Below are 24820 nucleotides of genomic sequence, written 5' to 3' on the forward strand. Positions count from 1 at the left end.
ATTTCGTCTAATGAAAGTTTTATATATGCTTTTGTTTAATAGATTTCTTCGTTTGCACGGCAATCCGTTTAAGACCCATGAAGGCGGTCGTTGCCCCTAGTATCGCCAAACGATCCCCTTCTTCATTTCCATTTCTCACTATACCTTTGTGTTCATGTACCCAATGTAGACTGACCAGACTGACCTTACATTAGTTAGCTGAGATTCTTTACAATCTCATTTTACAAATCTTTAGTTGAGATTCTTTAAATCTCAGCTTTGGTGGTCACAGGTAAAATCCGACCTCGTCAGATCGGGACCAAATTTTGGATTTACACGTTTTGACACTCATAGATCACGAATATCATATGCACAAAAAATCGATTTTCGTGGACGTTCTGTCCGACCAGTCCCGTCCCGTCCTGTCCGTCGTATAACCACTTCTGGTGACAGAACGGAGATATCGATAATTGGTTTTCGGCAAAGGTTAAATGTCGATGGGTGGCTAGAAGTAGGTGATGTCAAATCCTTTCCCCACCCCTTTCCGCCATTTTGGAATACCCCCAAATTTTGTATTTTCAATAACTCAGTCCCTATTGGCCTCTACACACTAGAGGAAAATATGTCCATATTGAAGAGTTTTTCCTACACAAGTACAAGAAATTTGCTTCAATATGGACATAAATTGCTCTAGTGTGTAGACGCCGTATGGCATCGATCGATCTCAAATTTTAGTATGTCATAGCTGGGCCTGAGAGCTTTAGATCGATACGAAACTTAAGGTCCCCTGACTCCCCTGACCCGAGCTGTAGATAGATAGATTTAAATTGGGGGTAGCAGGCGGCGTCCATCCTCCTCATGCTGCTTCAGCTCCACTCCCGACTCCATCCTCAGCTAAAGCCGCTCCACCCTCCAAACTCGTGTCCACGCCAACCTATCCGCTGCATCCAGGCCTCCGATTGAGCCCCTTATGCATCCCCTCTTATAATAGTCCCTAAATTAAGGGTGTTGTGAATTGAACCAGTCTTACGGATAAATTCCATTAGACTGGCCGATTTCAATTTTGGGAGGTCATGCCAGTCCAGCATCACTTTGCCAAGTAGCGCTCTTCTGGTGTTGTAAAGGCTGGGTCAATCACATACATAATGTAGGATTGTTTCCTCAGCGTTGTCACAACCTCTACAGATTGGATTACACTCAACACCCAATCTGTTGAGGTGTTTGTTTAGACAGTGTCCAGTGAGAAGATCAGAAAATTGCCGCGCTTTGCAGTGGTTACTGCTCACCAGGTACTCCGTCCTTTTCCTATCCACAAGTGCCATGAACAGTCTGGGTACGCGACAATTGCTTGTAGCCGTCCAGACCGCTTGGTGTTGTGCAAGTAAATCCTCCCCAATGATGGTTTTCTTCATTTGGGGCGACACTCCCACGGCAGGCTCGGGACCGATGAATTCGGTCTTCGCTCCTGCCACTGTGAGGCGGTCAGCCTCTTCATTACTCGCAATACCACAGTGCCCAGGTACCCAATGTAGACCGATCTCACAGTTAAGTGAGACCGTTTCTAACATTTTCCGGCACTCGAGCACCAGCGAAGAGCGGGATTTGTTTCCCGATATGGAGAGCAAAGCAGCTCTGCTATCAGAAAATATGTTAATTTTCCTGCCAGAAACCCCAGATTCAGTCGGATTCTGAACCCCAATTAGTATTGCTGTGACCTCGGCCTGGAATACAGTAGTATACCGGCCAAGTGGCACTGACCCATAAATTCCGAGTTCCGAACAGTGGTACCCGGCTCTAGAGGAGCCGTCCAACCGTGAGCCGTCTGTGAAGAGTGCAATCGTACCGGGTTCATTGATGCCCCCTTCCTAGTCTCTTCACTCAGCTCTCGTGATTAGCACAGTTTTTAGATTGTTTTGAGGAAGTCTATCTTCAAGGTGGAAATCGTCCCTTATTAGAAGGTCAGGGTGCCTTTTAACCATTGCGTCCATGATTTTAACATGTCCCGCTGGGTGGCACCCGACAAATACAGTACAAAATTTGTTTTTAAGCACAAGGAACCAAATTATAAAACTAAAGCATTAAAAATATATAAATAAATATGAAGTACTAAATTTATCAAGACAAAAAGCCGTGTCCAAATTATACCATATTGTCCAACTTGTACCACTTTACCCTAGTCTTTTGAAGAAAATTGTTCTTATTAAATTTATTTACTGGTAATTAATATTATTTGTGGCGAAAATATAAGATAAGTACAGTGTTTTAGTGATAAACTTGCATGAAGTGAAGCTTAAGTATCGGGAGTAATTCATTAAGTTCCTCCAAAGCCATTCGAAGGAAATTGTTATGTTAAGAAATTTCATTTGGGAGTTGGGACGACTTCACACAGATTTTCAAGACGACTGTATGAATCTTTTTTCTGGCCTTGGTGATCCTTCTGAATAACAGATAAGTGACTTATAAGACATTTTAAATACTATCACACATTTTTCGGAGTCATGCACCATCAAAAATCTCGCGGCACTATTTAAAATTGACCGAATTTCTTGCAAAATGTGTCCTGACTGTGAGGATTTTCAAGTAAATTCTAGAAATCTTAATGCTCAATTGGCTCAATTAAATTTAAAATTAAAACGTGAAAAATCCTAGTGTGATAGCATCGTAAAAACGGTTTTGACCGATCAGACATGGTAGATCGGATCGATAAAGACCATCCTTAAGTTCTAGAAGCAAAGAAAAGGTTACGGAAGGCTGTCAAAGTCAGCCGCACTTACAGTAACCAATAATTTCAATACTGACGATGCACTTAATTTTCTAATATCCTTCATATACAAAGGATTATGTATTATTTTACTCACCGTATTAGGTAACTGTCTCTTATAAAAGTTCTTCCACAAATATTGCACTCATAGTTTTGTCCCGCTGAATGTGTTCGAATGTGTATCGCAAATTGAGATTTGCTCGTAAATGTCATGGAGCACCGATCACAGCTCAATGGTTTCTCAGAAACGTGAGACCATCTACAAGGATTTAAAATACAGTTCTCAGTACAAAACATTTTCCCACGACCTGTACATTTTGTACAATAATATTTACCTGTGCGCTGTTACATAGCTTTTGACAGCAAATGTCTTATTGCATATATCACAAGCATACGGACGTTCACCTAAGAACACAAAAAAGAAATGAAAAAATATATGATACATTTTATTTAGTTATGAGAAAACATAAAAAAAAATTGTGTTCAGTACACCTAACACATTTTAATGCAAAGTTTTGTAATATTGTCTAAGAAAAGTAAATCATTTTTTTTAAAGGTTCTTGAGAAACATGTTCCACTCGCCCTTTCAGTCAGTTTTTCGAAAAAAAAATAATATTAAAAAAACAAATAATTTTACTGTAACAACTAACCAGTATGAATCCTTTTATGAATATTCAATGAAGATTTTTGTGTGAATCGCTTAAGACATATGTCACAAAGGAATGGCTTCTCGCCCGTGTGGATTCTCACGTGAATATCCAAATACGGTTTCCTACAGAACGCCGCTGGACATTCCTACGAACAATAAGATTTATCACATAAATATGAGATTTTTTTTTGAACTTTCAATGTTTGAAAATAAATAAATAAAAGTGTATAATAATAAGACATTTTAATATAAAACCTACCGTACACTGAAAAGGTCGTCCTTGCACTACTTTCCCGGACCAAAAATAAAAACAAGAAAAAAAACCATTATAAACTTATGATGGAAGTTCAATTTACATAAAACAAATATTGAAAATTGCATGAAAGATTAACTATATAACAACCAACTTTAAATAAAATTGCATGAATAAAATATGAAGTGAAATATTTTATAGTTTTAATTCCTTTTTACGAATATTTAGACGCAAACTCTATATTTTATTTTTAGTGATAAATTACTGAAATATTCCTGATTACGACGTGGAGTTCATTAATTTATTTCATTTTTTTGTGAAGAATGCCTAAAAACCGTTCCAATGCGCGTTCTGATTTATTATTTGTAGGCAAGAAAAACTAAAAATTTAAAATGTTTTTTTTTAATCCCCTTATGTATTGAAAAATATTTTACAGGGCACAAAAAAATAATTTTATCTTAAATAAAAGGCACAGTGGAACAGTCTCATGATTAACCCGTGGAAGCTCACAGTATTAATAAAAAAAATACAAAATAAATTTATATCCTGGTCGTATGGGTCGTATGATATATTAAACTTATACAAAAATTGTATCAGACATATGAAGGTGATGGATCAGTATTTTATAGTAAAATTCTGAAATGCTGTATTATTATTAAAGATAAAATACTAACAAAATACCAATTAGGTTTTGAAGAGGTCGTTTTAAGTTCTAAAATTTCTCTTAGTAGTTAAAAAATTAAACCAATGAATGAAAATTTTTAAATTCTTATATTTATAATTGATTTCAATTTTTTTATGCTTCCAATTTTTTTTAAGAAAAAACTCTTGTGGGAATAAAAACCAGTGATAAACTTAGATAAGCTTATGGTAGTAGAGATTCCTTACAGGCGACCTCAGAGTTCCCGAGGTGCTAGTAACTCTAAATGCGTGAAAATTCAATTTTGAGTTGAATTTTGGGGGTAAAGAATCGCGTCGAGTAAACTATTCTCGGAGACAGAAAGGGATAACATAGGCTCGACGCGATTCTTTGCCTTCAAAATTCAAGTCGAAACCGAATTTTCACGCATTTAGAGCTACAAGCACACTGGGTTGCACGTAATTCGATGTTGCCTGTAAAGAATTTCAGCTACTATAAGCTTATTTTGACTTATCACTGCTCATTTTCTATTCTAAATAGTTTGAGTACAGAAGACTAACAAATGAAAAAAAAAGTTCATTAAAATCAGTTGGTAAGCATTAAAGATAGACTCCGGTCTATATCGATATAGGAAGAGTCTGATCAGTGTACAGTGGAGTCCAGTGGTTACTGATGGGTCCAATCGATACAATATATACTAAAATTTCATCGAAAGAGTGCGATCCGCCGTTGGAAAGGTCTCGACCTCAGCTACAACATTCTAAAATTTAAAGAAAAAGCACTATCTAGTTTTCGAAATATTCGACCTCGAAATTTCGAGAATAGATTTTTCATTTTATCGCACCTTCGATTTAGATCAGATGAATGGCTATATGGACCCGAGTGAGTCCGACAGCCTTACATAAAATAGAAGAAGAAGAAGATCAGATGAAGTTGGGGTGACAAGTGCTATAGTATTCTACGAGAACTTTCCAAAACAGTAAAATTTTCGAAAATCTGACAATTATAGTCAAGTGTGCTAATCCGGGCGCTTCGCTATCTGGATCGTTTATGACTAATCCACTTAAAATAATATTTTTATTTTTATTTCCGTAATATAGTCACTACAGTAACATAATATAACTATTCAAGTTTGAGAAAAAGCAAAAATAATATTTTTATACATTAAATAAGTGAGTGTAATCGATTCATTTCAAACTTGTGCCAGCTGGGTTCTTCACTAAAAATTTTCTAGCAGTGATATTTTCGCTAATGACAGCTTGTTGATTGAAAACATTTATTGTTTTTTTCCTTGTGAAAAAAGTATTTTAAATCCAAAGGTTTAATTAAAAATGAATTAGCGAAAAGGCGACCCAGTCAGTGCATGCTGACTTATTTCAGTATTATTATTATTTTATAAATTTTCTTTAATATTTTTGATAATTTTTTTATATTATGTTTCTGAATGAAACAGTGAATAATTCTATGGATTTAGAAGAAGTAAAAAAGAATTTCATCAGTTCAAAAACAAGCGTTTAAGTAGCACTCTTCGAAAAACGATCAAGTTATCTCACCTTACTATAGATCAGAAGATATTATGATCATTTGAAAAGTAAATTTTTGACCTCTTATAGCTTGGGTCAGGGGGGACAGGGGCTTCAATTTTTGTTAATCGAAAGTTCTTAGGCCCAGCTATAACATACTAAAATTAGAGATCGATCAATGTCATAAGGCCTGAGTTATTTAAAAACCAAAATTTGGTGGTATTCCAAAATGGCGGAAGGAAGGGAAGGGATGTTGATCTGACATCATTTATTTCTAGCCGCCAATTGACATTTAACCTTTGATATGTTTCTCCGTTCTCTCTCCAGAATTAGTTATACGACGGAAGAACAGACGGACGTGTCCACGGAAATTAATTTTTGGCGCATATAATATTCGTGACCTATAAGTGTCAAAAAGTGTAAATACAAAATTTGGGCCCGATCTGACGAGGTCGGATTTTACCTACACTGCGAAAAAATGGGTGTGCGATTAACTTTTTTCCTCATAACTTTAACACTTTTTAGATGTAAAAATATATCAACATTTCTTAGTGTTAATTTTACACCTTTTTAAGGGTAAAATTAACATGAAAAGAGTAACTTTAACCCCTAATACACCTAAAAAGCATAATATTTACACCGATTTCGGATTAATAGTGCAGGGTAAAATAAACATTTCCGGAATGTTATTTTAACTTTTTCGGATTTCTCTCAGTGTAAGACCTCAAAATCTGAGATTGTAAAGAATCTCAGCTAGAAAAGCACCGAATCCATCTATGTTGGATTTTCCAAAGTTTGGTTTGAAGTTACACATTTTATTGATTTTGTTTATTTTGTTTAATTTTTATACGTTTCTCTTCCTTAAAAGCTTAACCCTTTAACGACGAGACAGTTTTCGCTGACCGAAAATCAGCAATAAAAATGAAACCGATAAACAAAACTCGTGAAATGCCTTACATTTTGTCTCTATGAACGATGGGGCCAAAAATAGCCCAAAACTTTAAGTAATCTTTCTGGCGATACTAATAACTGATATTTTTCACTCTAATGAAAAATATTATGTTTGAATATTGTAGTTTCTTTTTCCAAAGCGGTTTTGTTAAAAATTGTAAGTATAAAAAATAATTAAAATCAATTTATAATATGAGAATTCAAAAATTCGTCATTTTTGAGCTTAAAAATTTACTATCTAGCAAATAGCTGGAGACTTGAAAAAAATATCCTAGATTCCTTCAACCTTCTACTTTACAATTATGTTCAAACACAAGAGAGAAATAACTTGAGGTAGTCAGTAAAAATTATTTTCTCTATGGGACACCGGTGTTCCAATCGTCCTTAAAGGGTTAAACTCCTTTCATCTTCCAAAAGTTTTTAAGTGTCATTTGCAATAAATTTAAATAAACGAGATTTTAGTATTTAAAACAACCTTCTTTAAAACACTTTAAAGTATTTAACTTATTGTTTATAGCGAGATGATTAAAAATCCTATAAAACCTGCAATTTGTTTGTAAAATGAAAATAATTAGAGCCTCCACGTGTTAATCAAACTATAAAGAAAACTTTTCCTATATAAAAAAAATCTTTAAACTTTCAATCTACATTGAGGTACACCTTCGTAAAATCAATAATTAAAACAAAAATCTACGTACAAAAATATCCCATAAATGAAATAAAATACAGGAAAAAGTATAATGTTATTTGAAAAATGAAAATATAAAAATGATAGAGTTTTTTTTAAAGATAGAAAATGTATGTTTTTTTTTGCACTAAAGAAAATAGTAATAGAGAAAAATTAATTAATTAAACTGACCAGTGTGAATTGTCTTGTGGATGTTTAGCGATGACTTTTGACTGAACCTCTTCAAACACACGTCACATTCAAATGGGCGCTCGCCCGTGTGCGTGCGATAATGGATATCCAAATAAGGTTTCCGGGAAAATTTTGCCGGGCATTGTTGACACTCATATGGTTTAAGCTGGACTGCTCCGTCCAAGGGTGCCCACAAAAAAGGTATCAGAAAAAATATAATCAACATTTAAGAACAAAAAAAAAAGTCGCAAATATGAAAATTACAAGAAAAATAAAATGAATGACACAAAAAATAAAGATTTTTCAATAAATAGCAAAAAAAAATTTAGACACTATTTTTATTTTTTTAGCAATAGTAATCAAATTACTACAATCACATATTTTGTTCTTATCAGTCAAAAAACCCTAATCACAGAGATACAGAGAGAAAATTTGAGAATTAATTACATAAAGAAATCTTAACACGTTGTGTAATATCACAAGGAATATATCCTTGCAAAACTTCTAAAAACAAAAATTATTCTTTAACAAAAAAATCCAACATCAAATATTACACAATGCAAAAGAAGGGTACAATAAATTGTTTATAATATTTAAGAATTAAAATCAAAAAGGGTAAATAAAAGATAATGTAAAAAAAATAAGGAAGAAACTAACCAGAATGTATACGTTTGTGAATGTTCAGTGTCGACTTCTGAGTGAACCTTTTAGAACAGATTTCGCATTGAAATGGTTTTTCACCCGTGTGGATTCTCATATGTATATCGAGATACGGCTTCCTGGTAAACGAGGACTGACATTCTCCACAGCTAAATGGTTTATTTATGCTCCAATACCCTGGAACAAGTAATAAACAGCGGCCATTAAAATACTGAAAGTGCCTAGTTTATTTTAATTTGAGTTGTAACAGTAAAAATTAAAAAAAAAATTATTTGTTTTTAAAAAAACTGAAAAAATAAACAGCCAAATAAAATAGTAATAGAAATAACGCTAATTTAGAAGAGAATAATTTATCAAGAGAAAAATACCGGATAATTGCAATGAAAAATTGTGTTTTTCAAATATTTTATTTAATATTACTCACAATTTTCATTGCAATTCTTATTAACCACAATTTTTACAAGATAATTTTGTAGTGAAAATAAAATCCTAAAATAAAGAAATAAAATATATTTGCTTTGCATGCAATTTAATAATTTTTTCTTGATTTTTTTTGATAAATGACATTTTTTTTTTAAACGATGTTTCTTCTTTTTTTTAAATGTATAATTTTGGCCGCTGTTTAAAACACAATTGAACGCCAAAAAGAGCACATAATTGTATTACACTGTTCGGAGGTTCAAGTAAAAAGTTAACAAAAACTTAAATAATACAATTAGAAGGAAAAATTAAGCAAAAAAAATCATTTAGGAAAAACTTAGTTTGGAAAAAGAAATACAGAACAATACGCGAATTATTTAATTCTTTGGGCATTTCTCTTTTTTTTCATTTTTTTTTTTGAAAGCGCAAAAAATCATCACAAAATTGTACTCAGCATTTTACAATTCAAATGGGTGACCTCCATTATTTACTTTGTTTTTTATTTATTTATTTGCTCATGTTAAAAATTATTAAATTTGTTAACTTTCATACAAAATAGAGTAATAATAAGTAGCAAAAAAATTGTGAAATTTATTAATTTGATAAAAAAATACAAAGTTTTCTTACAGCCAAAAAAAATATTATAATTGTTTTAACTCTGCATGTGTAGAAATAAAATAGAAGTAAATTTTTAATTTTAAAGTTATCCAAGACACAACAATCAAATGAATAAATTTCACATTTAATAATTTCAATATTTTAGATTGAAGAAAAAAAATTAAATGATAGAACAATAACAAAATTGACAACGCACCCGTGTGAATTCTTGAGTGCAATGTGAGTGCACACTTTTGTGTAAAGGTTTTTCCGCAATGGCACCTGAACGGTCGCTCGCCTGAGTATACATACAATTGTCATCATTATACAGCGAATTATTTGGTATAAAAAATTTGCAGAAAAAAATCATTATTTCTTATTATCTATTACAAAATATGCACAATTATCTGTTTTTTTTTTGTAAATTATACTTATGAAAACACAACTGTGGCAAAAATAAATTTTAAAAAATTCACTTCAATTTCTTCTTCATTTTCTTTTGCAATAATGTTTTCTTATGGGCAGATAGGTATATAGATGAATTTATAATAATAAAAATAAAACCTCTGTATTTTACGCAAAAAAAATAAAAGACATAAAAAGGATGAAACAAAAATGATTTTTTTATTACAATCCACAGTCCACTGAACAGATGTTAGATTTCTTTACACAAAGTATACAGGATTGAAATAAAAAAAAAATATGAGGGATAAGTATAGTAGTGTAGCTGTTTCAAGGAAGAAATATCAGGTGAAAATTTGCAGTAGACTAAAACTTTTTACTCTGCTTGCCTATAATTATCACTTGACACCTTTGTTCATATTAATTTTTACGATAGAAATAGAAAATGATCAACTTAATAAGTTCATCCTCAATTTTACTACGAGAAGGTGCCCTCATTAAGAATTAATAAAATCATTACTATAAACCAGTCTTCCAAGATCCAGTCAATCGTATAATATTATTTCCAACGAAAGACCTTTTAGGACTTATGATCAAGAGATTTTGAAATTTTTACCCGTCTGTCTAACTGTGTTATCACACTTTCACATTAAAATTTTAATATGATTCACATTAATTGTCGCTGATGAGAGTCCAAATGTGTAATTTGTGTGTTTGAATCATTTTATATTCAAAATTTGATATATTTGTTGATAAAAAGGTAGACTTGGCCCGCAAAATTTGATATAAATTGATTTATAGCATTAATGCGAAAAATTAATGCGATTTTCTCTTTATTTTTTTAATGTGAAAAATATTTATGCTTTAGGTAAATTTAAACTTATTTTTGCAGGCCAAGTCAACTTCTTTATCAATAAATAGAAAAACCCCAAATATTAAGTGACTCAAAGACACAAATAACATATTTGGCCACTCACAAGCGACAATTAATGTGAATCACATTAAAATTTTAATGTGCAAGTGTGATAACGCCGTAAGGATTAAGAGAAATTGAGACAGATTTTCTTAAAAGGTTCGAATTTTACGTAATTTTTTAAGAACAAAGAGAACTTTTTAAAAATGTTTTATAGCTATAGGGCACTCAATGGATCAAGTGGTAAAGCAGAGCACTCGCTCTATGATGCAAGTGTCCCGGGTTCGAATCCCCTTTAGGTCACCAGGAATTTTTCTCGGGTTAAAGGTGTTCGGATTGCATCCAGTGAGTTTCACTGCACTTGATTCTACGGGCATGGGACTGACAACCTCATTCCGTATAAGAAAAAAATAGTTAATGCATATCTAGAAATCCACTTGCCGGGGATGCCTTGTTCCTTCATGTTATGTTGTGCCAGCATTACACAACATAACATACATGTTTCTGAAGTGGCGGAGTATCGACAGACGTGGGTTACTAACCTGAATGTCCAAATCCCGCGACCTGAATAGCCTAAATCCTGGATGGGGTAAAATCCCGTTTGGGTCAAAATCCCGGAAAACCAAGGTCCGAATGGGCCAAAATCTCGAACAGCCAAAATCCCAAAAGCCTCCAAAATCCAAAATCCCAAAAGCGTCAAAATCCCGAAAACCAAAAATCCTACACCGAAAAAAATATTTTGTAAAATTGTTCGTAAATGTTTGTGAAATCCTATGGAGGTCTTACAAAATGCTCGCGAATCATATAACCCACAAACAAGTTCGTAAAATTTTGTACTTTTTTCACAAACATTGTTCGTAAAATTATCATTTTACGAACATTTTTTGTACTTTAACAAACATTTGTTCGTAAACGTTCGTAAACACACAAAAAAGTGTTCGTAAAATTTTGTCATTTGTTCGTATTTGTTCGTAAATTTTTGTTTGTCTGGCAAAAATTTATGAACAAATGACAAAATTTTTGTTTGTCTGGCAAAAAGTACAACATTTTACGAACCTGTTCGTGGGTTATATGATTCACGAGCATTTCGTAATTCCTCCATAGGATTTCACAAACATTTACGAACAATTTTACAAAATATTTTTTTCTGTGTAAATAGGCAAAATCCCGAATGCGCCAAAATCGGGAATGAGTCAAAATACCGAAAAACCAAAATCCTGAAAGCTGAAATCCCGGGACTTTAGCCGGCACCGTATAATTAATGTTTTGCCCCTGGGTATAGCCTACACATAAAGGCTAATCAGCAAACTGGAAATAATCTCCGTTTTCGAAGCAAATAAATTTCGTATCACTGTGCAATTGTCGCCGAATGTCAGATGATAGAATGCCCAAGAAGCTACTGAATACAAACCGGAAGGAATTTGTTCGAGAGGACGCCTCCGAATGACAAAGAAGGAGGTATTTGTGGGGGTCCTTAAAAAGTGTGTTGAGGCGCTGCAGAGTTATCGCTTTGAATTGCGGAGAATGGCGAGGGATGGTGTAAGAGGCCTTGTCCCTCAATGGATCATAACGACACCTAAGTAAGTAAGCAAATGTCACTATGAAATACCAGGGATTGGTCCACACACTTCCTGGGGCAGTTCTGTACACTCATTTATTGTTGAGGATAAAAATATCCCACGATCCTTGTAAAAAAATTGTTTGTGCAGTAGTGGCTGAAACCAAACCTGGTTTTATGACCAATGAAGTCAGATTAAGCAAATGTATACGCGCAATTCATTCATTGTGAACCACTTATCAAAATCACGGATCAAAGTCGAGGATTTAGAACACTCAGGTTAGCAGGCCATGCCTATCGATCTTCTCCGACTTTATTAAGATGTCTGGGGTCGACATAAAGGCGACTTTCTTCATTCACTTTGTCCTAAATCTGCCTTAGATCGCCGCCTCTTCACAACCGTTCCGATTCTGAGGAAACCTTTTTTCATTCTTGCACTGACTATGATCATACTTAGCAGGCTTAGCGGAGCTGTTATCCCTCAGTACAAACAAACAGCTCCTCAACCCTTATCTCTTCGTGAACGGCAACGTTCTTCACTCAATCTTTACGAATTAATAACCCTTAACCACCCGGAGGTATTTTATCTCAGCAGCTTCTACTTTCGATCTTATTCTTCAGTTATTACCGAAAGGTCATACGATATTGTCTTTTGGAGACTTACATCTATTACAATTTTATAAAAAAAAAATATCGTAATGTTCGGAACTACCCTTGTTAACATCTACACCAGTTTCCCTAATGTGTTCATTTTCATATGAATGTTCACATGTCGACTACTCAGAATATAAGTCGAACAACTTGACTTTTTACAAAAAAAAACGTTTTATTCGTGTTTTGGATACTTTCCTTATGAATATTATACTTGATAGATAATTATTTTCAAAGTTATAGAGATTTTAAATCTCAAAAATCCTATACTCTGCATGTAAAATCTCAGCTACAAATCGCTTTCCTGTAAAATTTGCCTACTGCGAGTTATTCGTTTTTTACTCTGAGCGGTCGATGTATGATTTTTAAGTGTAAGGGGATCAGTGAACTAAATTCAAGGGGTAAATAAATGGCTCTCAGAGTGAACCGTGAGCGGCAATCGACAAGATTGTGCCGATCTGGAGACAAAAATTCACAGATTGGATATATTTCGCTAAGAAATCGACAGAGCGGCACAATTTAGCCAGAAACTGACAGATCGCCATAATGAATATGCCATGTTCATTAACAAAAATTGGCAGATCGGCACGATTTTAGCGAAGAATCAGCAGATTTAAGTGTCAGATCGCTTTTATGAAGTATAACGTTCGTTTATGCTCGTGCAACATTCTAAATTTTCTACATACAATTCCAGTGGTAAATTTTAATGTACTGCACTGGAAAGACTAATCTTATAAACTTACTTGCAGCTGACCGGCACGAGATCGATAAAAATTTTTACAAAAAATCGGCGTTCGAGTGAACCGTGAGAGGCACAGTTATCTACCCCTTAACTAATTTTTTTTGTAAATTTTATTTTTATGTATTTATTATAGAGCAGAGTGGGGTAATTTCGCACATGCATTACTCTAAAAAAATTTATATTTTTCAGAAAATAAATAAATATTTAAGAATTGATCTGCGTATTTTTAGATAAGAAACACCCGAGAGAAACTAATGAGACATCGTGAGTTCCAATATGGATCATATTAAAATAGCAAAAAATTAAAAACAAAAATGTGGGAGCAATGCGGATTAATTAACCCTTTAAGGACGATTGGGTCACCCGTGACCCATAGAGAAAATTATTTTTTCTAACTACCCAAAGTTCTTTCTTTTTAATGTTTGTACGTAATCGTAAAGTAGAAGGTTATAGGAATCTAGGATATTTTTCGTAAAACTCCAACTATTTGCAATATAGTAAATATTTAAGGTCAAAAGTGACAAATTTTCAAATGACTGCACTAAAAAATGATTTTTATTATTTTTTTATATTTCCAAATTTTTTTGAAGCAAAACCCTTTTGGGAATAGAAAGTACACTACTCATACATAATATTTTACATTAGAATAAGAATTATAATTCATTGGTATCGTCAGAAAAATAACTTAAATTTTTAAGCTATTTTTGTTCTTTCGTTCATAGGAGCAAAAAATATATCGAATCAGACTCTGTTGGATTGTCCAAGGCTAGATGTAAGACATTTAATTAATTTTGTTTATTAGTTTCTTTTTTTATTATTGATTTTCGATCAGAAAAAAACGTCTCGTCCTTAAAGGGTTAACAATTTATTTGAATGAGGAATAGACCGGCTTGTGAACAAATAAACTGAAGTGGGCCCCAGACTGTTCGCGAGGAGCTATTCCTAAACACGTCTGCACTGCACGACGGTCCGCCAAGAAGAGAGAGAGTTCTCCCTTACTCTACTTGCATGCCTATTCGTTACTAATAGTCCTATAAGATACTCGCTTGACAATCTTCTTCACCACCCTCAGAGGTTCTGGTCCTGGGAAGGAGACTATTGTCTCGAAAGAGCGGGAATTTTGCCAAAGCAGAGCCTTTGTTGCTTATGGCGGGTTTTTTATTGGTTTTACAAAAAAAAGTTTAGATGCGTGAAAGTGCCCCATCGTCCCCTATTCTGTTTAAGTTGGGCAATAGTTAAAATAAGTCTTGAAATTCTAATTCTTAATAAAGAGGAAAATACTCAAATTACTAGGAGAACAAAAGAAAACAGAATAAGATTTGCTAATTACTATTATTCTCTTGCAATCTCGGCTAAGGTTCAAGAAATAATCTGTGATCAAGTGTAGATTATTTTGGACATTTCTGATTCGGAAAATAGCTAGTCGTCAAAAGTGATCTGACTTCTAACTTCGATTTAACACGATATATCGACTTTTTTTAATTCATTAGTTTGATCGTATGGTATACTTCATTTAAAGCTGTATAAGCTTCTTTTTTTAAAAAAAAAATAAATTCTTATTTTTTTGGTTTTTTCATGGTATTTCAAAGGCAAACTGGATAATTAAAGAATCAAAGAACATTTAAAATTGAAACAAGCTTTTTCCTGACTTTTTATTTTGTATTGTTTAAAAAAAAACAATCACCAGATATTTCCCCCTTTGAAAAAGAACCCCTGTAGACTTTGTATAGTGAAATACGCTTTTGAGGAAAATTATTAGCGGCAGTGATAGAGAATTTTCATGTAAAGACCAATTAAAATTAACTAAATAAAATAACTAAAATAAAATGTAGGAAAAAAAGATATTTTTAAAGTGTTTCTGGTAGAAAACTAATAAACAACATAGGAATAAATTTGAAAGACTTTACAGAAGCCACAATTTCTCTCACAAAAAAAATATATAGAACTCTATCAAAAGTATTAAGTAACTTGATCTTTTTCATTAATGAATGTTAATCCCTCTACATAATTTTTTTTTTATGATCCTAATCAATAGACATTATTTTTTTGGGAATATATTACAAATTTTCTATTGTTTTCTCACCTGTATGTATCCTTTTGTGTGTATTGAGGGAAGATTTCTGTGAAAAGCGCTTCATACATAAGTCACATTGAAAAGGTCTTTCTCCTGTATGAGTCCTCATATGGACCTCTAAATAGGGCTTTCTGCAGAAGGCTGCTTCACATACCTATAAATCTCAGAAAATATCTTCAATTACAAAACTATCTCTCTTTAGAACTTTTTTGTCATTGTATAAAACAAACTAACCGTGCATTGAAAGGGTTTTGTCCCCGAATGTAATTTCATATGAACGTAGTAACTACTAGCCGATGAAAGCATTTTCCCACATACTTTGCATGCTTGCGGTTTACTGCGCGATGTATGCGTTCCGGTAGATGTATTGGATTGTCCAGACATCGAATGTGGCATCCCATGAGAGCTAGATTGGGTCAATTCAGGCTTTGCAACGTCCGATACATTAGATATCGGTGTATCTGGTGGTTGAGGCTGCATAAGGTGTGATAGAGAAAAAAAATTTATTAGACTACATTGTAACCACATCAGAGGGATCAAAATTGCAGCAAAATTTCTCCACACTCACCACAATTAACGATTGCGGTTGCATGGAATTATTATCTTTGTCGTCCTGCAAGGCGATTACGGTCTGTTCATTAGCCTGTTCTACAGATCGCGGTGGCAATGGTTGGCCCATTTGCGGTGGTGGTGGGCATGTTGAGTAGAAACCCATCGGTTCTGCTTTGATCTGTTGCTCAAACATTGTTATAGTCGCCAACAGATCACTAGTTGGGGGTACAGGCATTCGCCCGACCCCCCAATGGGCGGGAAAACTTATTTTGAGGCTGTTTTCTTGCCCACTACCACAAAAAATATATTCACTCTCTCATTTAATTGGCAGAAAAAGACAGCCTTATTTGTCTTTAAAACTCAGAGTGATTTCTTTGGGTCAAAACTCCTTCAAATAGTGCAAGTATCTATAAAAAAAGATAAGAAAAATCTTGTAATCTACTAGAAAAATCACGTGTTACTTAAATCTAAAGTTAGGATCAGAAATTAGATTTAACCGTCGGAATCAAGATAATTTTTCAATTTTTACTGCTCGAACTCCTTGGAGAGAGCAGTACATTCCTTGATTTTGATTTAGAGGTAATAGGGGTCGTATTTTGGTAGAATTTTGGAAACCTGAAGTTTCGAGTTTTATGACGTCAGGCTGTTTGTCCGTTTGTGTGTCTGTATGTTCGTCCGTTACCATGTCTAGAGCCCAAACGGTTAGAGATAGAGACTTGGGACCTTCGCGTGACCCCGCCCCATGCCATAAGTCGACACTGGGATTATTAATATGCCCCTCATTTTCCAACATTATCATACAGATTTACTACAAAACAGGGTGAAAATTATTTCAAGACTTAACACTTCCTTGCATAGGGTAAAGGCTCATAATTTTGTCCAGTTTCTTATTTTGGACACTTTGAGGATAAAATTAGACACTACAAATAAATTGATTAAAATTATGGATTTTTATCCAATATTTGATGAATAATGAATTCCATCTAAATATTTGTTCTTTTTGGAAGATTTTAACACTAAATACGTTAAATTTTGGGTATTATTTGATTTGAAATTGCTTTGTTGAAAATTCAATGTGAGCAATTGCTTACGAGAAATATGACAGAACTTCGTGTTTACTTCAGTCTTATTTAGCTGTGGTGAAGTACTAACAATGTTTCTTCGCTTTTTTTGAGTGATATTATTGAATATTCATCGAATATTGTGTTGATTCACGTTAGTGGTGATTTGCACATTTGACCTGAAGTGAGATTTGCCTTGTGAATTATATTTTTCGTGTGAAAAATGGGAAATTTTCTAAGACATTCACCAGTGATGTGATACTCCTTATTTTGGAGAGGTGTTTTTCTCAGGAAATTTAGTGAAGTTTTAGCTTTTGTGATGATTAGGTTGGACAAATGCCTGGAGAAACAAAGAAGCATCATCTCTACGAACGAGATGTAGTGAGAAAAGCCTTGGAAGACTCCCGGAAAGGCCAGGGAATGAGCGAATCCGCACGTATTTGGAGTACCGAAGTCATCTCACTTTAATGAATGGTATGGAAAGTTTCCAGGCTTCTCGTGACATTCTACGGTTCCCTTACATGAACAGAAAGAGGACTTGGTAAGATTGATTCATGAAATGAACAACAATGGGTATCCTGTTGAGGAAGTCAAGTCCTGTTGAGGCTAGCCAAGTTGTCCAAAATAAGAGTCAAATTCACCTTTACATATCAATTCATTTTTAAACGTATTAAGGCTAATTTTAGTAACAACAAAGACAATAAACCCTTGGCAAGTTTCTAAACAACCCTTCAGAAAAGAGTCCCCTCTTCGCCCAGTGTTTTTTCAACTTCCCCTTTCGGTGTGCGGCAAAAATTTCATCGAAAAATCGATGTGATGCCGATAAAATTTTCGATGAGGATCGATGAGTTGATGGGGAGTAACAAAAAAAGTCAATTAGTATCGAAAATATCGCACTTCAAACTTGGAACATCGATGCTTATAAGCAGACTGTCCAAAATAATGAACCTTTACCCTATATAACTCTTTATTCTGGCTTTAGGGGATCTTTCTGTATAACTGATTAGACCAGAGGTGTGCAAGAAACCGTTAAAACCGAATTAACGTCAAAATAAGTTTGTTATAGTAGCGTTTTGACCATTGACGTACATGTTTCATTTGACGTTAATTCGGTTTCAACGGTTTCTTGCACACCTCTGGATTAGACGATTCCATATTAAAAAAAATACCTCAATTCTGAGGCGAAAATCAAGATTTAAAAATGCAAGATGTTAAAAATTTCCAAGATCAAAATTTCATGGCTGACGCGATGTATTTACGAACTTTATGGTTTAACTTCTCCAATTTGACAAGATTTTTGACAAGATTAGATTAGGAGAAAAATGATCCATTATATTTTGTAAATGCAGTTATTACAGGTTATTTAAGATTTCGATATTTGTAAACTAGATTAAACCTAAAGTCCGAAACTCGTTTTAGTTCATAGAAAAATAATTTTCAATTTGCAACACTTCACGACACGGAATTTCTGATTTTATTTATTTATAAAATAAATGAATATTTTAAGAAATGTCATTGTTTTATTAATTTATAAAATATTTAAATAGTTTTGTTAATAAACACTAACATGTTTATAGTTCTTTTAATTGTTTTATAGGAACTCTTATAGGTTTTGTACCTAGATTAGATACACGGTTTGTGCCTTGAATAGCGAGATTCCAAGTCATTTGACAGTTTTGTTATATTAATATTTTGTTTTTGTTTTTTTTTTAGTTCAAAATACCGAAAGCTTGATTTCTTGTAATCTACCTCAGTCTACCTCAGTGGTCACAGACTTGAAATAAATATCACAATCAAAAATTCCGTGCAACATTTGAATTAGCTTGATTTTTGAAAATGTGCTTTTGCTAAATAGCAAATATCATATAGTTGACAAACTTTCAATGAAGAATTCAATTTAAAATTTTAAGTTGAAAAATCCTAGTTGGGGGAAGTGGGGCACCTTTAAAAGTGGGGTCAAAAATCCCAATTTTAAAGGTACCCCTCTTCCCACTATGATGGCTTATTAACTGTTTTAAAAGAAAAACGAAAACTACATTACATATCCTTCTTGAAAAAGAATATTTTCACAAGGATTTGTTTTATTAATAAGGAAAACTACATTGAGTGAAAATTTACTTAGTAATAATAAAACCGCCATTCTAAGATATTGCAAGTATTTACTGAACTATAATGTTTGCTATAAAACAGAAGAAAAGTTCCAAATTCAATCAACAAAAATTTTGTGAAAATAAAACACTGAAAGTAATCATAAAGTTGTCTCAGATATAATCGTATTCCATCTTACTTCCTATTCTACTGAACGTACGCGTGTATATAACAACATAGCTTATATCGGTATAATGTGTATGAATGCTATATTGAATAATATTATGTGTTGTGTGTTTACATTACATATAAATATTGTATTACATGCCAAGGTCGTCTGGCTGGGTTGTTAATGTACCGCTATATAGAGTAGAGACGCATATCATCGTCATCAATATCGTCATCTGGCTCTGAAGCCATACACCGTCAGAATTATGTATTACATTCCAATATAAAAGACCTTAATGCCGACATATAGAGGTGATTTTTCTGCTTTTCAGCGCATCATCAAAAATAGCACAATCGAAATGGAACTCCTCTTCAACTGCTGAACCCTGTGTGCTCTGTGCACCTCCCATGCTCTCCCCCTTTTATTCCCTTCTTCCCCACCGACGACCTTTTCTCTATATCCCAGAATTCCCTTTTTCAGTATGACAGTGGCGCAACTCCACATTTTACCAAATTCACACACTCAAGTGAGGGGTTCAAGTAGATCGAGGGCGTCGGCTTCGAAAATATACGCTACGGACAGACGCGCAAAGGGCGAGAGACAATGTTGCAATATAGGATGAGTATTTTCTTCACAAAGTTTCCCAACCCAACAAACTTGCCCTATCTTATCCGCCTTTTTTCCGATATACTTTGGCCCGTAAGACCGTAGGCGATTTAGGATTTTCTACTAAGGAGTTTGGTAACTTTACAAATTACATATTAGACAAGTTTCAAAAGTTATATCAATTTTAGCATCTGATTATTGTTGAAAGAGTCCAATAGACTTTTAATGTTACGATTGATTAGAACGAAATATTTTATACAAATATTGTTATTTTTTAATGTATTTTTAAAAGTTTTTATTAATGCCTAACTAAAATATAAGAAATCCATGAGCAAAATGTGACAAAACAAATTTTTAACGCTCAAACTCTACGAGAGAGCAGTTTTCACAATTTTTACGAGCAACCAGAATATTTGATAGATTTCTAATCAGAATCTTCTGATAAAAAATTTACTAATTTACAACATTATGAGACTTGGGGTGGAATGATAACTTTTCGACACTGTCGAATCGATAGTATCGATAAATCTATATCTGTTAGATTAAGCGAATGTCGACTTTTTACGCATTATCGGACCATTCATTGTGACATTCTTAAAAGAATGTGACTGTTGATAAATATCTATATTAGTTACAGGAAGTCCTGCTATCGTTTAAATTTTTCAGGATCGACAGTCGATAGTATAGAAAATAAGTTATCATGTCACCCCTCTGATATTCTTCTAGTTCAAAGAGAAGATTATGGATTTGTGTTTAGCGGAACAGTCACATAATAATATAAATTTTGAAAAATAAAGTGGTAAATTTTTTTTATTATTTATAAATATAATATTAAAAAAGAGAAGGCCTTAAATTTCTTTTTTTATTGCTAGAATTTCACAAAGAGAGCAGTAAGTTCTTATAATCTCTCGATTCCCCCCCCCATAATTTCCACCTTTCACCCCCCAGAAGTCCAATTTTCTTAACATATCTTCGCTTTTTAAACAATTTCAAAGAAATAATATCACGCTGTTTGTTCGTGTCCAGCCGTATCCGGCCGTTACCAGGCCCGGAGGCCAAAAGATTTGAGATAGCGGATTGAGACTTTCAGGGGACATCCCCATGTCTCTCATTGTCTCCCATGTTTCAGCCAAACTTCTGAGTGGATTATAAATCAGTTCATATTAGTTGTGAACTGATAAATGGTTAATGATACAAAATTACATTTAAAATACAAGATTAAGGTCATGAGTTTGCGTATTTTGCAAAGCAAGGGCCCTTTGCCACCCTTCATCAATTTTCCATATTTATAGCTAGTTTTCCTTCGACTTGGACATTTAAGGAAAATCATGAAAACTATCTATGGTAAAAATTATTGTCCTCGAACTCTAAAGATGTCACATTTTGGAATTTTCAACTTGTCATAATTTGCCTCAGATTTCCCTATCTAGATTATAAATTTATTTACAATTTAAATGCATAAAACAACTTTATGTCATTAAAAGTTACAAATGTTATAAAGACACAGTTACCCAAAGTACTTTCAAATCTTCCATATCGCCCCAATATAATATGTATATACATATGACTATAGGGAAGTTGAATACGAATATAATAATATCTAAGTATACTAAAATATACTATAGAATTTGTACAAGCATCAGAATCATGTGTATCTCTCTTTCTCGCTTCGCTTCTATTATAGGAAAATATATCGTTGCCTGGTTGTGGCACCATACAATATGCATGTTATATATGTTGAGGGAATGAGAATAAGTGAAAGTATGTATATTATGCCGTCATCATGTTCACAATGTTGTGTGTAGGACGACGACTTTAAGGCATGGGGTTTGAGTATAGAACAAGTCTTTTTCTCTCATCAGAACAACTCAAACTTTCTTGAGTTGGTCATGACTGTTTTCCATTCTTCTATCTAGCAATATATATTTACATTTTAACATGTATCATTGATTCATCACTTCCTCCTTTTTACGTAAAATTTTTACACTGCATATACACTAACGGCCAAAACATTAAATACACCCTTCGTAAGCTTAAATACACGTGATTTGGACCGAGAAAACGCTGTAATATCCAGTTCTCTTGACTGAAATAGTTTCGTATATAAACCTAAGAACAGTTTTAAATAAGATTTGAGAAAATCCATGGGCTAAAAAATTTATAATTTGAGGATCAGTCAAAAATTAGCTTTTTTGACAAAAATGCAAAAGTAGCCCCACATTCTAAAACTGATCTAATCTTTTAATAATCATTTAATATAAGCTAAATACTATTAGTAAATATTATTAAGAGTCAGAAAAACTGAAAATAATACCGAGGGAATATTTTTGGTACGGATTGTGGTCGGTTTCCGGTGTGATGTGTTCTGAAAGGGGTTTCTTCTTTGAATATTGAAATTTTCAGCCCAAATTCTACTTTTTCATATATTTTTTATTATTTTTCAAATTTCTTCTTATTATTGTTGCAATTTCATTTCTTTTACTTCATTATTTTATTTAAAAAACATGAATAAAATCATCAAATTTAGTTTTCCTCGAAGAATCCTCCTTTAACTTTGATAAGCGCCTCACATATTCGAGGCATCCTGTTGATCAATTTCTCCAAAATGTTAGAAGGAACTCTGCCCATATATCCTGAAGTGTTTCCACCAAGACTGGAACTGATGTCGCGCCTTCTCTCGAACCATCTGGTCTAGAAAATTCCAGAAAATTTCGATGTGGTTACAATTGGGTGATTGGGGTGGCTAATGCATGTATTTTAGGACCATGCGTTTCTCTTTCTCAAGAAGGAAACCTCTACAAAGCTTTGAGGAATGCTTGGGATCGTTATCCTCTTGGAAAAAAAAAACCCACGCCCAATAAACCGAATGCATTAGCTACGCCAGTCACCCGATTGTAGCCTCATTGCAATTCTCTTGGATTTTCTCGACCACAAGATTCGAGATTAAGCGCGACATCAGCTCCAATCTTGATGGAAACACCTCAGGATGTGTGGGCAAAGTTCCTTCAGACATTTTGTAGAAATTGATCAACAGGATGCCTCGAATATGTGAGGCGCTTATCAAAGTTAAAGGAGGATTCTTCGAGGAAAACTAAATTTGATGATTTTATTCATGTTTTTTAAATAAAATAATGAAGTAAAAGAAATGAAATTGCAACAATAATAAGAAGAAATTTGAAAAATAATAAAAAATATATGAAAAAGTAGAATTTGGGCTGAAAATTTCAATATTCAAAGAAGAAACCCCTTTCAGAACACATCACACCGGAAACCGACCACAATCCGTACCAAAAATATTCCCTCGGTATTATTTTCAGTTTTTCTGACTCTTAATAATTTTTACTAATAGTATTTAGCTTATATTAAATGATTATTAAAAGATTAGATCAGTTTTAGAATGTGGGGCTACTTTTGCATTTTTTCCAAAAAGCTAATTTTTGACTGATCCTCAAATTATAAATTTTGTAGCTCATGTATTTTCTCAAATCTTGTTTAAAACTGTTCTTAAGTTTATATATGAAACTATTTCAGTCAATAGAACTGGATATTACAGCGTTTTCTCGGTCCAAATCACGTGCATTTAAGCTTACGAAGGGTGTATTTAATGTTTTGGCCGTTAGTGTACATATCTAACATTGCTAAGTCACTGAATCAAAATATATTAATTCATCTAATCTAATCTAGAGAACCCGTAAAGTTGATGATGAATTTCACAGTGTAATATCAATTGAAGACTTTACTAGAAGATGCAGATTCTAGTAGAATGCAATCAAGAGAGTTTCCTCTGTGAAAATGACTATGGTGCCTGAACTTAATTACACTTTACCACATTTGATGGCTTGACTTGAGGGGGAGAAAAAAGAGAAAATTGAATGAAAAGGAACAAGAAACTTCAAGAACTCGTTGATTGGATCTCAGTTTTTTTTTCATTCTGTTTTTTTTTATCTCTTCCTTTTCCATCCAACTTCAACCAGATATATACAACAAATCCAACTTTTTCGCAAAATCTCTCGATGGGGAATTCAATGATGAGTCATGAAATTCAACTATGAGGCAAAAAGAATCCCCGAAAGTAGTATAAAATAATCTTCAATTCTTTTTTTCTTCTTCTTTCTTTTAAAAAACTGTGACAAGAAACCCAAAGAGAATTGAAAAAGGATAAAACAAAATTCCCCATGCCATCAGTTTTTTGTTGTCCTAAATGGTCAAGAAACCAAGAAGTGAAGAAGAACAGTGACAAACAGAAAATCTGATCAAAATTTTTATAAAAGAAGAAAATCCAGAACAACGATGTCACCAAGAAGAAAACGCCAAAGTCAGAGGACGCCACAGTAACAGATCAATAAATTTCTCTGTTTCTTCCCTCTTTTGCTCCACCCCGCTGACTGAGCACCCACCTCCCCCCTATTCCTACATCTATCGAAAATATCCTCTCAGCAAAATCCACTTCAGTCTCAGGCAATTTTGCTTCTTTCGCTACTTCTTCTTCCAACTTTGGCCTTTTTTTCTCTCAAGCACAAAACCACACCAAGCAGCACATTCCAACAACCCCACACTTCGTACAAATGTTCACCGCTCCCAGAATATCTGACTCTGAGATGTGAAGAGCAAATTAATATAAAAACCAGTTGAGATGGATGGCATTTTTTTGCACACAAAACCTGAAACCAATATTACAAGAAATTGCAAAGTGAGAGACTTCTTGAATGCTA

General features: G+C 33.6%; 1 protein-coding gene across 15 annotated transcripts in view; it reads right to left on the reverse strand.

Annotated features, from left to right (window-relative positions):
* LOC129806520 (zinc finger protein OZF-like) overlaps positions 1–24820 on the reverse strand; it is a 56642-nt gene that overhangs the window by 15193 nt on the left and 16629 nt on the right. For 5 of the 15 annotated variants that reach the window (XM_055855197.1, XM_055855176.1, XM_055855168.1 and 2 more), the window contains exons 2-11: positions 16201–16591; positions 15867–16106; positions 15642–15786; positions 9510–9590; positions 8273–8452; positions 7616–7786; positions 3649–3674; positions 3391–3535; positions 3076–3145; positions 2838–2999 (exon numbers count right to left, since the gene is read on the reverse strand). In XM_055855197.1, the coding sequence (XP_055711172.1) occupies positions 2838–2999; positions 3076–3145; positions 3391–3535; positions 3649–3674; positions 7616–7786; positions 8273–8452; positions 9510–9590; positions 15642–15786; positions 15867–16106; positions 16201–16419 (1439 nt within the window). In that variant the 5' untranslated portion in view covers positions 16420–16591. The remainder of the gene's footprint in view (positions 1–2837; positions 3000–3075; positions 3146–3390; positions 3536–3648; positions 3675–7615; positions 7787–8272; positions 8453–9509; positions 9591–15641; positions 15787–15866; positions 16107–16200; positions 16592–24820) is intronic. The other 10 variants (XM_055855220.1, XM_055855213.1, XM_055855229.1 and 7 more) reach the window with 6 other exon arrangements.

Source organism: Phlebotomus papatasi, chromosome 1, assembly GCF_024763615.1.
Source record: "Phlebotomus papatasi isolate M1 chromosome 1, Ppap_2.1, whole genome shotgun sequence".
In the NCBI taxonomy this organism is placed as follows: Eukaryota; Metazoa; Arthropoda; class Insecta; order Diptera; family Psychodidae; genus Phlebotomus; species Phlebotomus papatasi.